At 30.3% G+C, this 16939-nt stretch overlaps 3 protein-coding genes across 7 annotated transcripts; 2 read left to right on the top strand and 1 right to left on the bottom strand.

Annotated features, from left to right (window-relative positions):
• The first annotated feature begins 26 nt into the window (after positions 1 to 26).
• LOC100746062 (AP-1 complex subunit beta-1) lies at positions 27 to 6195 on the top strand. Of its 5 annotated transcripts, none has more exons than XM_033321604.1 (14): positions 27 to 184; positions 559 to 722; positions 854 to 911; positions 1017 to 1027; positions 1328 to 1498; positions 2766 to 2792; positions 2893 to 3138; positions 3218 to 3478; positions 3566 to 3988; positions 4059 to 4743; positions 4818 to 5076; positions 5194 to 5545; positions 5623 to 5814; positions 5893 to 6195. In XM_033321604.1, exons 2-14 carry the CDS (start codon positions 615 to 617, stop codon positions 5965 to 5967), a joined length of 2868 nt encoding a protein of 955 aa, XP_033177495.1. In that variant the 5' UTR covers positions 27 to 184; positions 559 to 614; the 3' UTR covers positions 5968 to 6195. The 5 variants fall into 5 exon arrangements, with proteins under 5 accessions (XP_033177495.1, XP_033177497.1, XP_012242863.1 ...); XM_033321605.1 differs by having other exon boundaries at positions 55 to 206; XM_033321606.1 differs by lacking the exon at positions 2766 to 2792.
• Positions 6196 to 6664: 469 nt separating this feature from the next.
• LOC100746384 (40S ribosomal protein S27) lies at positions 6665 to 7712 on the bottom strand. Its single transcript, XM_003490730.4, has 2 exons — positions 7565 to 7712; positions 6665 to 7014 (listed from the first exon to the last, which is right to left on the bottom strand). Exon 2 carries the CDS (start codon positions 7011 to 7013, stop codon positions 6756 to 6758), a length of 258 nt encoding a protein of 85 aa, XP_003490778.1. The 5' UTR covers position 7014; positions 7565 to 7712; the 3' UTR covers positions 6665 to 6755.
• Positions 7713 to 8128: 416 nt separating this feature from the next.
• On the top strand, positions 8129 to 14935 carry LOC100745746 (E3 ubiquitin-protein ligase UBR2). Its single transcript, XM_012387443.3, has 3 exons — positions 8129 to 8393; positions 8696 to 8913; positions 9121 to 14935. Exon 3 carries the CDS (start codon positions 9153 to 9155, stop codon positions 14463 to 14465), a length of 5313 nt encoding a protein of 1770 aa, XP_012242866.1. The 5' UTR covers positions 8129 to 8393; positions 8696 to 8913; positions 9121 to 9152; the 3' UTR covers positions 14466 to 14935.
• The last annotated feature ends 2004 nt before the right edge of the window (positions 14936 to 16939 follow it).

Here is a 16939-nt window from a genome sequence, read left to right as displayed (position 1 = left end):
TACGACCGTGTCTCCCACCACAAAAGGTCTGACAAATCATCGGATCTGTGTCTACGTATTACATATACGAACGTGATCGTGAGAGTTTTTACTCCATGATTGGAGGGCGTTTTGCTCGTAGAATTGTCAATGTTCTGTCAGTGGATAATTTCTCATATATTTTCGATTGCTTAAAATAGTTAAGGTATATCAAAAGGAAATATTCTGTTAGTAACATTTCTTAGTAATCGTACCAATTGTCGTAAATGTTAATGATTAGAATTTCATAAACCTCGTAAAACGAAAGCATATAGAAAATAAGGGTGTACAAGATTTTTAATTATGGATCGTTATTATATGGTAGTTTATATATTTTTAATAAAAATATAAAGAATACTTTGATTTTTTATTGAAGGTGACAAAATTCTAAATATCTCATATTATAGTTAGTTTAGTAGAATGCTACTATATATACATATATCTTGAACATTGATCCAAGCTATGGTTTGCTATATTGAATCCTTATTTAATTTTCACACGATATTATTGCATTCGCAGTACATCGCTATTTGTTTTCAGAGTGTTGATTTAATTATCAACAATATTATTGTGGAAAGCTCTTTCAAAAATCTAAAATGACAGATTCAAAATATTTCACTACTACTAAGAAGGGGGAGATATTTGAACTTAAATCAGAGTTGAACAATGACAAAAAGGAAAAAAAGAAAGAAGCTGTGAAAAAGGTGAGTTAATTTATTGTTAAAATGTCCTAATTATTCATAATTTTGTATAAAATGGAAATAAGTTACAAGCAATAACAAAACATATGACAATTTGATATTCTTTCAATTAAACGTTTATATTTCATGAATAGTTGAGTAGTTTTATGCAGCATTGGTATGCTTTTAAAAGGCAATATATTTTTATAAAAGGTAAGTCATAAAAATCATTGTTAATATCAAAATATTTTGCTTTAGACATTTATAAGTTATAAACATACAATTTTTTTTGGTAAATCTGTTTCATGCTGACCAAAGAAAAGGATGAAGTAAAAGCATACAATAATTTCTCAAATTTGAGAAATTTTAATAATACTATAGTATATGCATTACGTTAGACAGTACATTTTAGGCATCTTCTTTCTACAAGAACACAAATCTATAATGAATTGTTTGAAATATTCATTTTTATTAAACTAAGCATAAATTATAGTGGTATCTTTACTTAATTAATAGCAATATTATTTTAACAATTAATCACAGTCAGTATAGTTATTTTCAACTTTATTGTGAATATTTTTTTATTATTTATTTATTACTTATTCAAATATAATATTAATTATGTTTAGGTAATTGCATCCATGACAGTGGGTAAAGATGTATCAGCACTTTTCCCTGACGTGGTCAACTGTATGCAAACAGATAACTTAGAACTCAAAAAGCTGGTGTATTTGTACCTGATGAATTATGCCAAAAGTCAACCAGATATGGCCATTATGGCTGTCAACACATTTGTTAAGGTAATGTAGCTTAAAAACTTAATAAATACTTACTATGTTTTATTAATGCACTTTTACCCTCTATATATTTTAATGACACTTGGATGATGTTGAGAGTCTCTGTCTGCAAAGAGGCAAGCTGGAAAAACTTTGTGTAGTAATTCTTTTTAAGTTCTAAAAATTTTTCAAGTAAATTTGACATTAATTTTGCAGCCTGCCTCACATCATGTACAGACCGTGCTTTGCAAATTACATCAGTTTGCACAGAGCTGTCTGCGTTATGGGACGGAATGTATTATTTCTTTTTCTTAATGAATTGCTTATTTTTCAAAGGGCACGAGACTGGAATTTGGCTGAATGAAATATGGCACTCATCTTAAATATCTTAAATTACATAAGAATATATTAATAATCTTTTTATTGGTTTGTGAGTTGTTACCACCAAATTCCAGTATTTTTCTTCAGTTAAGCATTGAAAATAGGAATGGAATTATAACAGTTGTAATATTTAGCAAAATTATTAAAAAATTCACTGAAGGAGCTCACAATATATGTGTTAGTTTTTTTTAATATTAATGCACTAATATATTTTATGCTGATTTTCAAAATTGAGCATGGAACTTTTTCTACAAGCCATAAAAATGTTATTTATATTTAAACAGCTTATAGAAAAGTTGTATAATAACACAGCTATATATAATTATATTTAGGATTTAATTGGTCTTACAAGAAGATTAGATGTAAAATAATCTCAATAGTAGAATCAAAAATTTATTTTTTAGATATAATGTTTACCGTGTAAACAGCATGAATAAACCAGTTCCTTAAATGTCCATTTTATATGTATGACTGCATTATAAATTGCTGCTTGTATGCAGTGCATATATTTACACTATCTGCACGCAAAGTGTTTTGTTCTTTATACAAAATTTTAATCTTCATTGATAAATGTAATCAGTGTTAAAATTAATATTTCATAATGCAATTACTATGAACACTTTGATGTATACATTTTTAAATGTTTGAATAAATATCATGTAACATATTCTTATGTGCATGACACTGAACTCTCTTAATGTGAAATTTATAATTTAATCTTAATTTATAAATCGCTATAAAAAGTAAAGAACTATAAACAGAAAAATCTTAAGATGAATATCTCGTGCTCTTTAAAAAATGATCAGTTCTGCATCATATTACATTAAATGGTTGATAAGTATAATATTTAACAATTAATCAAAATGGTGACGGTGACCAATTTGACCTTTTTCGTTCTGACACGCAAAAGGAGCTAGCGACATCTCCGATGACAAAGGTACCATACCACTTTCTACTTCGTTAAAATTCATGGGTTGAGATAGATAGCCACTGCTGTGACTAGACTTGAATCCCTGGCTTGCCCGATTTTTGCGCAGGATTGCGAGGACCCAAATCCGCTGATCCGAGCATTAGCAGTTCGCACAATGGGTTGTATACGCGTGGACAAGATTACTGAGTACCTCTGTGAACCACTGCGAAAATGCCTGAAGGATGAGGATCCATATGTTCGTAAAACTGCAGCTGTTTGTGTGGCCAAGCTTTACGATATTAACGCAGCATTAGTTGAAGATCAAGGCTTTCTGGATCAATTAAAAGATCTTCTGTCTGATAGTAATCCCATGGTAAATAACTTAAATTTATTTCTCACTTAGTATCAACATAAAAATCATTATTTATTATTCCATTCAATTTTTATATTAGGTTGTTGCAAATGCAGTAGCTGCTTTATCTGAAATTAACGAAGCAAGTCCTAGTGGACAACCTCTAGTTGAAATGAATGCACAGACTATTAATAAATTATTAACAGCACTCAATGAATGTACAGAATGGGGTCAAGTTTTTATTTTAGACTCCCTTGCAAATTACTCACCAAAAGATGATCGTGAAGCACAAAGCATTTGTGAACGTATTACTCCTCGTTTAGCTCATGCTAATGCAGCAGTTGTTCTATCTGCTGTTAAGGTGTATATTTAGTGAAAAATTAATATTTATAGTTAACATTAGAAATGATTATTTCATTCTTTAAAAATAGGTTCTTTTTTTATATAGGTACTAATGAAATTAATAGAAATGTTACAATCAGAATCTGATTTTGTTGGCACATTAACAAAAAAATTAGCTCCACCCCTGGTAACTTTACTTAGCTCTGAACCCGAGGTGCAATATGTAGCATTGCGAAATATAAACCTTATTGTACAAAAACGTCCAGATATTTTAAAACATGAAATGAAAGTTTTCTTTGTTAAATATAACGATCCTATTTATGTTAAACTTGAAAAGTTAGACATTATGATTCGTTTAGCTTCCCAAGCTAATATAGCTCAGGTTTTATCCGAACTGAAAGAATATGCTACAGAAGTTGATGTGGATTTCGTACGAAAAGCTGTGAGAGCTATTGGTCGTTGTGCCATTAAAGTTGAACCATCCGCTGAACGATGTGTTTCAACTCTTTTAGACCTCATACAAACAAAGGTATTTCAAAATATACTTAAAACAATAATTATTAGTTTGGATGTTCTTATACATATTTTTGTTGTATTAGGTAAATTATGTTGTTCAAGAAGCAATTGTTGTTATAAAAGACATTTTCCGGAAATATCCAAACAAGTACGAAAGTATTATTTCAACTCTTTGTGAAAATTTGGATACACTTGATGAACCTGAGGCACGCGCATCTATGATATGGATTATTGGAGAATATGCAGAACGTATTGATAATGCAGATGAATTACTTGAAAGTTTCTTAGAAGGATTCCATGATGAAAATACACAAGTTCAATTGCAACTACTCACAGCAATTGTTAAATTGTTCCTTAAAAGACCTACGGATACTCAAGAACTAGTTCAACAAGTTCTTAGTTTAGCGACTCAAGATTCTGATAATCCTGATTTACGAGATCGAGGATTTATTTATTGGCGATTACTTAGTACAGATCCAGCAGCTGCCAAAGAAGTTGTACTTGCTGAGAAACCTCTTATTTCAGAAGAAACTGACTTGTTAGAACCAACACTACTAGATGAATTAATATGCCATATTTCAAGTTTAGCTTCTGTATATCATAAACCACCTACTGCTTTCGTTGAAGGTAGAGCAGCAGGTACTAGGAGATCATTGCCTGCTAGAAGTAATTCAAGTGAAGATTCAACTCAACATAGTGCACAACCTCATGCTCAAGTTATTCCTGCTCAAGATTCTTTAATAGGCGATCTTCTTAGTATGGATATTGGTACACAAAACTTTTATTGCTTACTAGTATTTCCATTGACCTTATAAATCGTGTTACATTAAATTGTGTTGTAGGTGGTTCAACTATGGTCACTCCAACACCAGCTCCTCAATCAGGATTGGGTTTAGACTTATTAGGAAGTGGCTTAGATGGAATTTTGGGTGGGACTGATGCTGGAAGTAGTGCACCTGTTGTGTCTCAAACTACTACTGGACTTCTTGGTGACATATTTGGTTTTAATCAAGGTCCCACTTCTTATACAGCACCTAAAGTTAATTGGTTACCTGCTGAAAAAGGCAAAGGATTTGACATATGGGGAACATTCTCAAGGAAGTAAGTACAAAAGACATAAATATTTATTTATTTATTATATATATTTTTATTTATTTTATAATGAGAGTAAGACTAATATGTTATAATAAAAATTTATTTTTATTTATTCTACAATAGAAATGGACAAATTAGTATGGATATGACATTTACAAATAAAGCAATGCAACCTATGGGTTGTTTTGCAATACAATTAAACAAAAACAGTTTTGGTTTAATACCAGCTGCATCATTGCAAGTACCAAGTCCTTTAAATCCTGGTGCTAGTATAGATACTAGTGTAGTATTATCTACTGCTGGTGCAGTGCAACGAATGGATCCCTTGAATAATCTTCAAGTCGCAATAAAAAATAATATTGATGTGTTTTATTTTGCTTGTATTGTTCCCATGAATGTATATTTTGCAGAAGATGGACAATTAGATAAAAGAGTATTTCTTAGTACATGGAAAGATATACCAGCACAGAATGAGGTATTAATTTCCTCATCTATATTGTCATTAAATTCTCTAGCTCTTTTTAAATAAGTGGAAACATTTAAATATTTCAGGTACAATACACATTAAAAGGAGTAATGCTGACGGCAGATCAAGTTGTACAAAAAATGCAACAGAATAATGTATTTACAATTGCTAAAAGAAATGTTGAAGGGCAAGATATGTTATATCAATCTCTTAAATTAACAAATACTGTTTGGGTATTAAATGAATTGAAAATTCAACCAGGAAATCCTGATGTTACTGTAAGTTAAAACCTAGATCTAAATTTTTGTAGTTTTTATCTTTTAAAATGTTTAATAATCAACTTATTTCAATTACAGTTATCTTTGAAGTCTCGTTCGGTAGAAGTGGCACCAGGCATATTTCAAGCGTATAATGCAATCCTGCATTCTTAAATAGTAAATTAAACCATTTGACATTAAGTTATATCATATTTCACGCCTTAATCCAATAATTTGTTTATATAAATCATTTTTATGTATTATTGCATATAACTTATCCAGCTAGAAGTTATTAAAAATATTTGTTCGTATTTTATCATAAATAACAAATTTAATATACTGTTAAACTTATCATAAATGGATGTAACTCAAAATAAAAAAAAATTGTGTTAATTACCTATATTTATCGCATTTTCTATATAAAGAAGGGGACGGGTGAAATGTATTTTATATATAGGGTGATTGGTAACTAGTGGTACAAGTGGAAAGGGGGTGATTCTACGCGAAAAAAGAAGTCAAAAATATAGGATAAAAATTTTTTTCTTTTAAATTTTTCCATCGAGACAACGATCTACAGTGAGATCCGTTATAACGAGACGTGATAAAGTGCACGCGTGCCGAGCGAAAATTCAAAATCGATTTTCTTGAAAACAAAGCCTCAAACGAAAAATTTTTATTCTATATTTTCGACTTCTTTTTTCGCGTAGAATCACCCCTTTTCCGCTTGTACCACCAGTTACCAACCACCCTGTATAACTAAGCTCACTCTTTTTCTTTTAAACTATATGCTTCAGCTTCAAAATTATTGAAGAATAAGATTGTTTTACAGTTCTTATCACAAACAAAGCTGGGATATAATAAATAAAATTAATTTTGTTAATTTTTACAATAATTCTGTTTATTTATTGAATATAAAGAGAAATGTCTGTGTATATCATTATGTTGCCTTAATCGTGGTTACATTAACATTGGACCTTTCTTCTAAATGAGCAACCTTCTGTTAAACGTGCTTTGCCACCTGTAGATGTGCATAATATTGTACGACATCCATCACATTCTACCGATCTCTGTGCATGTGAAAAGATGGTTTTGATGGCATAACATCCAGGGCATTTCACATCCATAAAATAACTATTTGGTTTTTGTACAAGTCTTTTTAACTTGTGCTTCCTTTTCTCTTCAGCTGGACTTGGATGAAGAAAATCTTTAGCAAGAGGCATTCTGCAAAAGAATTAAGTTATTATAAAATATAAATTTTAGATTATTTTTTAGATTTATATTATCAAATAAAATGTTCTATAGTACTTTCACGATATGGTGCAATACAATAAATAATTATATTTTGATTTGAAATTTATATGTCTTCAATTTTTAAATAAAAACTAGATTTAACTTGAAAATATAAATATCATGTACTTTATGAAACTTTACTTGTTGGTATTTAGATGCTATATGACAAGTTACAGGATATAATATACACATTCTAGTACTGTTTACCAACGTTTATCTGACATATAATTTCAGTTTAATTTTAACAATCTTTAATTTAATCTATAGACAGCAAGTGAAAAATTTAAACAATTAATATTAAATTATACTATATTCGTTACTCCATTTATATTTAAATAGTTACAATGAATATTATCAGTATGCGAATTGATGCTACATAAGTGTACATACTAATATAATAAAATAAAGTAAAAGTAAATGATTCTTTCTGTTATACTCATATAGAATATAATTTAATATTTAGTCTGACACCCTTACTTACGTAATTACTTTCGTACTTCGCTTTAAATTCAATAATCACACTCTTCACCACGTGTTTCTGCAACAACGTTATGAACTGAAAAGGACACGAACCGACTGATTTTACACGAGCAAATTCCCTATTAATGATTTACTGTTACCAACTAATTAAATTTATATTACTCAGTTGTAAAAGAAACTAAAAGGTAATATAGTCTGTCCAACGAGATAAGGTAGTAAATATAAATAGGATTTGATTGCAATTATTGGCTGCCGACTAGTGACATTCGAGTGTTACGCAAAATAAAAATGACGAAATTTTCTGGGGCTTTTGCTAGATTAAAGTTAGATATAAGTTTAGTTCTAAAATAGAGTAAAATTAAAAATACTTATTAATATTGTTTGCAACACTTTTTTGTGATATTTTGTTCATTTAAATAACCCTTTCAACATATTAAAGTTTAAAAAAAATCAGAGATACTGACCAAATTGCTAACTATTACCAAATATTTAATATATTTCTAGCCAATTTTTTGAGCGCTGCAGTCAAGAACAAATATTAAAACGGAAGCATATCTAACATATATATGATTTCAGTCTCTAAACTTCATAGGCCATCTTGTGCATTGTTCAATTTAACTGTGTAAAAGTATTGCTTATCATTTCGTTTTGAAATGTCAAAACTTGGTTGACTGATATCATCGAATATCCACGTCTTTAACGCGAACGATTATCATAAAGCGACTGCTGTCAAGCACTGTGACGCACGTAGTTGAAGGATCACATACAGATTTTGTGTAACAAAGAACTTTTCAATATCTTTTATTAACCTTGGCCTGGTCATCATAATAGTAAGTATCGTCTTCAAAGAAAGTTAAAAATAGTTCGATTTAACGAAAAGTTTAACTACACCTATAAAATAGTCTTTTAAATTGAAATGTTGTTCGCTCTGCGTAGTATATAAAATTTCGTAACATAGTATTTAATTTTTGTCTATTACGAAACTAAAAAGATTTCGATTTCTCGAATTATTTAGACATTTGATTTGATGAATAGGCAGTTAAGATTAAGTGCAATTTTGTAATTGAAGAATACTGTTATACCGTATGGAAATTTCATGGACTATAAATCGTTGGTAACCTATCACTTTCAGATAATGATTGAATAGAAATGAGAACATTATGTGAAGTAGTGAAATTGTATCAAATCACATAATTTATATGGACTAAGATACATTGAGTAATAAAATTCTGTGAATGATTTTGATCTATTCAATGTTGACATGTTGGATCAAATAAGAATGTAAAGAACAATGTACAATGCATCTACTTTATGTTGATACATTATATCAAGAACTGTGTTGATTCTGTGGTTAGTATAACTTTTATCAAATTTATGTTTTTAAAATAAAATTTGAAAATTCATTATGTTTTACATATATGTACATAAATTACAATATAATATAAATATTTAATTATAAAATTATATTAAATGTAAAAGTATATTAAATTTAATATTAGAACTTTTAATATTAAAGAATATGCATGAAACTTTAATCCACAATATTTATCATTTCAGTACACATTGTTTTGGCAATTTAAATTACAATAATGAGTAGTGAAAATTTACAAGAACATCTATATCAAAATACTGAAGATATGGAGCCACCACCATCTTTGTCTACTTTCCAAAATTTTAGTCATTCATGCGTAAATGTATGGATGGAGAAAATGAATAAAGGAATACTGTCATGTACCCATTTTAATGAGCATTGGAGAGTCTGGGTTCCACGGATATATAGTCCACAACGAAATACCAATTGTCTAGATTGGGTTTTTGATGAAGAAGCAGCAAAGAAAGTACTTTTTAATACTTTAAAAGAATTTATTTGTAATGGAGATCCAAATATTGTACTAAAAGAACTAAGTCAAATGGATAATGTGATATGCGGTAAAGTGTTCAAAATGGGTGAGGCTACATATAGTTGTAGAGAGTGTGGTGTGGATTCAACATGTGTCTTGTGCGCAGATTGTTTTAAGCAATCAGCTCATCGTAATCATAAGTATAGAATGGGTACTTCTAGTGGTGGAGGATTTTGCGATTGTGGAGATATAGAAGCTTGGAAAAAAGAACCATTTTGTAACACACATTTAGCTGGAATACAAGCTAAAGAATCTCGTGGAAATAAATTACCTGGAGATATAGCAGAAAGAGCAGTAATAACTTTTGAGGCAATATTAAGATATTGCCATACAATGTTATCTTTGGAACATACAATTGGATTACCTCCTGATTTGTGTTCTAATAATACAGCGGATGATGATTATTGTATAGGAGATTATTGTACAGTTCTTTTCAATGATGAGACTCATACATTTGATCAAGTAATTAGTACTCTTATACGTGTTATGCATTGCTCACAAAGAGATGCATTAGAGTTTGTAACAAGTGTTGATAGGGATGGTAGAGCTGTTGTAAAATGTGCAGAATTCCATGAGTGTAAAGAATTACAGAATGATATTGAGAAATTCACATCGCGACATAGCAATCGAGCATTAAAAGTACTTGTAGTTCATGCTCATGTAATTGCTCACCAAATATTTGCTATGTTACTTTTACATTGGTTACAACAATTTATAAATCCCTGTGAAAGTTTTAGAGTGCTTTTCAGTAATGTTGCGCTCAATACAAAATTACCAGTTATTTCCATTGTAGAAGGTATACTTATGAAAGATTCACAGTTATGGAAATCTGCAAGAACAGCATGGCACAGATTACTAATGTCTGGAATGCTTATGGAATATGAAAGCAAAAGAGCTCTAGCGATTGTTTTTACATATAATTATGGTTCTATTATGAAAGATTACATAAGAGATGATCATGATCATTCATTTTCTATTGTCTCATTCTCTGTACAATTATTTACAGTTCCAACATTAGCGCATCATCTTATTGCACATCATGATGTACTGTTTATCTTATTAAACACGTTTATTTCGGAAAGTTCACGAAGATGTAATGCAGCAGGAAAGTTGGAATTTGAAAGAGATACTCCTAATACTTCATTTAAAAGAGCTCTATATATGCTCCAAGATTTACGATATTTACTAAGCTCCAAGCCAGATGTTTGGACTGATGAATTAAGAAAAAGCTTTTTACAAGGACTTTCACTTTTGCTCACATTACTTAGCAGTATGCAATGCATGGATTCTGTAGTGAGACAAGTTGGTCAGCATATGGAATATGAACCTGAGTGGGAATCTGCATTTAATTTACATATTAGACTATCTCCAGTTATTAGTCTTGCATTACAATGGTGTGGTTCAGATCAAATTGTTCTAATAAAAGCTTTTCGGTTAGTTTTAAGAAAGCTATATGAACAGCCAGGACATGAGATTGGTCCACCTCAAGTGAGAGAATTAGCAGATCATAGTGCAACATGTCTCCAATATGATGTATCATCTGAACCAGTATCTATACATCTCCCACTTTCCAGATTTTTAGCAGGTCTTTTTCCATATCTTGAAATGCATGACTTACATTTTCAGTGTGCAGAGTTTATCAATCATACAAAGCCAACATTAGAACAGATCATAGAACCGGTATTAGCAACTCAAGTAATGATTGCACAAGTACATAGTGGTATGTGGAAGAGGAATGGATATTCATTGTTGAATCAGTTATATTTTTATCACAATGTTAAATGCCGTTCAGAAATGTTAGACAGAGATATTATCTTGCTTCAAGCCGGAGCATCTTTAATAGAAAGTAATGAATTTTTGATCCATGTTTTAAATAAATTTAATCTTTTACAATGGGCAAGTTCAGACTTTGATGTAAATGCTGTCAAATATCTTGAAGATGAAAGTATCAGGCAAACTTTAGTTGAAGAATTTCTAGGATTACTTATAACAATAATAGGAGAAAGATATGTACTTGGAGTTGGACAAGTTACTGCTGATGATATTTTGAAAAAAGAAATCATTCAACAATTATGTATTAAACCTCTTTCTCATTCAGAGCTTAGTAAAACATTATCAGATGATACATATTTGGAAACTGAAATGGAAAAGGTAATACAAGATATTGCAGATTTTAAAAAACCTTCACAAGTATCAGGAGGGAAAGGCGTATATGAACTAAAACCTCACTTATATTCGGAATATAATGTATTCTTTTATCATTATACAAAAGAGGAAGTAAGTAACTCTGAAGAAACACAACGAAAACGAAGAAAAGCTTTAGGAGAATTACAATGTTGTCCACCTCCTAAACTTCCTAAATTAACAGAAGTATTTAGTTTAGTAACTAATTTATTACAATGTGATGTTATGTTACATATTATGCAAATTGTATTAGAAAGAGCACTTAATTGTAAACCTCGTAGATTTTCAGAATCACAAGTACATAAAATTTTACATCTTATTGGGTATGCTCTTCAAGAACAAGAATCTGGTTATTATCCTTTTTTTGCTTTTACAACAAGGGCTGCAAAGTGGAAAATCTATAAATTGTTAGAAGGTTTATCTAGTACTCCACGTATAGAAGCTCATAAAGATTTATTAACATGGATTTTAACAAGATACAGAGAAGTTGCTGGTAATACTCCAATGGATGTTAGTACAACACCTACTGCATCACGTACAGAAAATGTTGAAACTGATAAAGAATGGAGAACAAAAATGGCAGCAGAAAAACGAGCAAGAATAATGGCACAAATGGCTGCTATGCAGAAACATTTTATGAAAAAGAATGCTGAATTATTTGAAGAAGCAGCTTTAGATGTGAATAAATCTAATGACCAAGACTCTAGTATGAATTCAAAAAAATGCCCTCAAAAAATACCTGTTGCTGTTGGTATTGGACAAACATCCAGAATATCCGGTGAAGAAACTTATAAAACTTGTATTTTGTGTCAGGAAGATCAAATTGTAACAGCAGCTGGTCAAGCAATGGTGTTAGCTGCATTTATTCAACAATCTACAGTTCTCTGTCAACACAGGGCTAACACTAATGAACCTGATCCATTATATCTTTCTGCAAAGCTCGGTGCATCACCACATATTGGTACTTGTGGTCATGTAATGCATGTTAATTGTTGGCAAGAATATTTTAACAATGTTCTTGCAAAAGAGAATAGAAGACCATTCCGTTTGCGACAACCGGCAAGTTTTGATGTGGAGAAACATGAATATCTTTGCCCACTTTGCGAATGTCTCAGTAACACTATTTTACCTCTTTTACCAGCTTTAAGAACATTACAACCAACTCCTCAAAATCAACCTGAACTTGATTTTCGTACATGGTTGGAGGCTTTAAGTATTACAATGCAAGTTAGATGTGGATTAAGTGATAATTTACATAGACCAAAATGTATTCAAGACGAACACGATCCGACATGTCGGTATTGCATAATGCCAGTTCCATGTCATATACAAGCTATTCGTAATCAACTTGGAAATGTAGAAAATATGTTTGAGTTAAATTATAATCAAACTGGTCCATCCATTTCAGAAAATTTAATATCTACAATTCAACATTTTGCACAAGCAATATACACAAAAGAATTTGGCACCGAACCAGATGAAGATGATGAAAGAGTACCATTATTAGCATGGAAATCAACAGCATACAGTATTCATGCTATAGAATTTCTTCTCCGTGACATGAATAAACCTTTATTAGGTGCTTTATCATCTAGACAAAGAGACAGTCTAGAAGGACTTGCAAGAATTTCTGCTGTATTGGGATCTAAATGTCAATTACGTACTAGTACAAAAGTGACATGGACAGATAGGGATATTATCCAAAATAATGCAATTTCTCTTTTAACTCTATTGTTAAAAACTTCACCTGAAGGCCCAAGTATTTTCGATTGGGATCCATTTGGAATGCTTATTCCTTTAATTAATTCATTTCCTAGTCTTTTTTGTACAAGCTTTAAGGCTGTACCATCAATCATTACTGGTGGGATATTTGAATTTTATGCCTTGCAGCTTATATTTATATCCCTAATAGTAAAAATATTATTAACATCAGACTTTAATGAAGAGATGGATGTAGATAACCCAGAGACAACTGAAAATACATTCTCCGAATCTATCTTAACATTGGCTCAAGTTTTAAACATTAATGTTGGCACTCAAGTAGTTGCTAATATATGGAGACGAGTCACAAATGCTTCTTTGCCTTTTCTTAGATGTTGTGCTCTCTATTTTCATTACATATGTGATGTTCCAGCACCAGAAGAACTAACTAAAATAGATGGAGCTACATATGAAAATATCTGTGCATATTTGGGATTACCGACAACATGTGATGAATTAGTAAAGCCAAATTTAGATATAATTATAAAATTAATAAATATTTGGAAAAGTCATCCCACTGTTCAAATGCATCTATCTGGTGCTAGTACAGTCACAATAATAAAAGAACCTTTGAAAGTTAACAGATTAGTGGAGCTTCCAGAAGATTATAGTGAGTTGATAAACATGATATCGTCGTTTACGTGCCCAAATAGCGTCCGTGAAGATTCTAAAACACCGACGCTGTGCCTAGTATGTGGCGAAATGTTATGTTCTCAAAGTTATTGTTGTCAATTTGAATTGAACGATGCACTGGTCGGTGCGTGCACATATCACGCAAGTAAATGTGGAGCTGGAGTAGGATTATTCTTACGAATACGAGAGTGTGAAATTCTTTTCCTAAGAATCTCGAATCGAGGATCGTTTGCTTGTCCGCCTTACCTGGACGAATATGGCGAAACAGATCAAGGTTTACGAAGAGGGAATCCACTTCGACTGTGTCATGATAAATACAGGCAACTGAATCAAATGTGGTTAGGGCATGGGCTATATGAATCCATATCAAGGGCTATTGAATCTTCAAGTAGTCCTATGTCAACCCGGTGGCAGCATCTATAACCATTCTAGGATTTTTATGCTCTAGCCTGGACATTTAGTTATGGATACTAAATCTATATTTAGCAGAAGCAGTCATAGCAATAAATACTATGATTGTTAATTATCTGTTTGATCATCGAAAGAAACTGATGAAATTATTTATTTTGATGATACAGTGTGGATGGCTTTGTATATTTAAAATGATTGGATGTTATTCTCGTTGCAATGTCCTTTTAGATTATTTCAGAGTTTACGGAATTTTCTATTATTGTGTAAATTAAATATAAATTTCTTATAATTATTGATAAATGTATGAATATTGTTGCTTGTAGAAATTAGTTTGTAATATTATTTGAATAATTGTCACATTGTTTACAAAATTCTAGGATCATATGAACAATCGAAGTTGTATAAATGGAAAAAGTTTCTGTATTAGCTATTTTAAAATACTACTAATGATAAACATCACTTTTTGTGTCATTTCACATAAATTTCATAAAATACATTAAAATCATTTTATGTTATAAATTGTTAAATGCTTAAAAGAATCAAGTATATACAAATTTGAAAGTTATTGCAGTAATTAAATATTTATTTCAGTTTTAGAATTTCTTAATCAGCAATGCAACACATACACACACACATAGATAAATGTTGAAAAATCATAAAATATTAAAATTATTTCCGTAAATTCAAATAAATACTGTGACATAATATTTGTTTTCTCATTGCTAGTCTTTTAGTTTATTTGACATGATAAAATATATAACTTGACGACACCTGCATCTTGCATAAGATTAACTTTTTTATATTAATTAAATTAGTTTCTTTTACATCTAATATTGCAATGAGTTAACTTGTATATTGTACAGTTACTTAATATAAATTTATTTATGTATAGGTTTATAATATATTTACATACGATATATATAAATATTACTTATATTCTGGATCAGTTCAGTAAGTTTAGAATCCTTAATTAATAATACCGCCAGAAATTGCAATTATAATTATTTTCAATTTTGCTTATATGCAATAAGTTTTAACAAATAGCATTAGTATTTGTAATGACATTTAAGACGTTTTAATAACGATTTTATTATTAATAACAGAGTCGTTATCATTTATCTTTTTTTTTTTTGGAGTGCAATATGTACTTGTTTTATCTAATTAAAAGTATGCAGTAAACGTTAATAATAGCAAAAAGATATTTTACATCCGCGAATATTAAAAAATTTTGTTTTAACGAATTATTTATATATTTATAATAGATTACTTTATGTTACATTACAAACATTTTCAATTTAATTAGTGAGAAGAAATGTTCAGTTTTGTCAATTATGTATAATATCTGATAATACATATACGTATTGACATTGACTAAGTATAGTATAGATCCATCACTCAATATACCTTTGTGTCATGTTTCCAGGGCTGCAGAGTTCTTTTACCATTTTATTATCGTTTCCAGTGTTATCGATTTAGTGTAGAATATTATTAAAACGTTTGTAGTGGTTGGAATTAAAACAAAATTTTATTATGAAATCATTGATTAACTATTTACTATGTATGATATAATATGATTAAGTATTTACTATAATCGATAATGTCGCATGTGACTCGAAAATGGTACAGCGGTCAATCAGGTCAGGTGACCCGTGACTCGTGAACTCGTGGACCATCTTCGTGACAGTCTTGATTCCCAAAATGTAGGACGCGAGACACGACATGACACGAAAAAAAATTGTATCTGTATGCCAGGTGTATCCTATATTGATTCTGTACTTCCTCCGTAACTTTCATTGATTTCAGTCATTTTTAGTCGAAGACTTCATAAATATTGAGCACGTATGAGGACATCTGTCTTTCAAGTCAATTGTAATCGACTGATTCAAATGTGCACTGTACCTTGATTATGGGATTAATATAAATAAATGATAAATAGGTTTCGGTTTCAAATAGCTACAAATAGCTTTATACGTAGCTTTTTTCGTCATGTTTCTTAATTTAAAAATATGTAGTCGAAATTAATCAGCTTTATCAGTCACTATATAGGAAAGGTATGGTTTTTATCACAGAGGACTGTGGTTTCTAGGAAGATACAAGCATTCAACCAGTTTCATCTTTTTTCTAATGCGTTAGACATTTCATTTTTCTGAATGATGATATTAATATCCAATACCACTGAAACAGCTGGATAACACAATGAACTAAATTTTCTGTATCAAAGCAATGAAATAAGAGGTAATTATATTTACAAAATCAGCATCTTCATCTGTTAGTTTTAATATTCAATACAGTAGTGGAAACATAGAAATAAAATTCCATAAACATTGGAATAAATAGAGATTACAGAGGCAGCCTAGTGATTAACCTTCTAAGATAATGTGCATGATGAAGTTTTATAAAATTCAGAAAATGTATGACAACAATAATTTTTTGTTTCTCTTTAAAGAAGAAGAGAAAAAAGAAAAACCTTATTAAAGAAAAGCATA

The sequence above is a fragment of the Bombus impatiens genome, unplaced genomic scaffold, assembly GCF_000188095.3.
Source record: "Bombus impatiens unplaced genomic scaffold, BIMP_2.2 scf_0474, whole genome shotgun sequence".
In the NCBI taxonomy this organism is placed as follows: Eukaryota; Metazoa; Arthropoda; class Insecta; order Hymenoptera; family Apidae; genus Bombus; species Bombus impatiens.
Note: the sequence above shows the minus strand (reverse complement) of the source record. Positions and strands in the feature narration are given on the sequence as shown.

Bases quoted from the DNA above. Each gene is read 5' to 3' on its own strand.
- LOC100745746 (XM_012387443.3), top strand. From the start codon at position 9,153: ATGAGTAGTGAAAATTTACAAGAACATCTATATCAAAATACTGAAGAT.
- LOC100746062 (XM_033321604.1), top strand. From the start codon at position 615: ATGACAGATTCAAAATATTTCACTACTACTAAGAAGGGGGAGATATTT. The intron at 2,793-2,892 runs GTACCATACCAC...ATTTTTGCGCAG, and splicing joins CGACATCTCCGATGACAAAG to GATTGCGAGGACCCAAATCC. The intron at 5,815-5,892 runs GTAAGTTAAAAC...TTTCAATTACAG, and splicing joins CAGGAAATCCTGATGTTACT to TTATCTTTGAAGTCTCGTTC.
- LOC100746384 (XM_003490730.4), bottom strand. From the start codon at position 7,013: ATGCCTCTTGCTAAAGATTTTCTTCATCCAAGTCCAGCTGAAGAGAAA.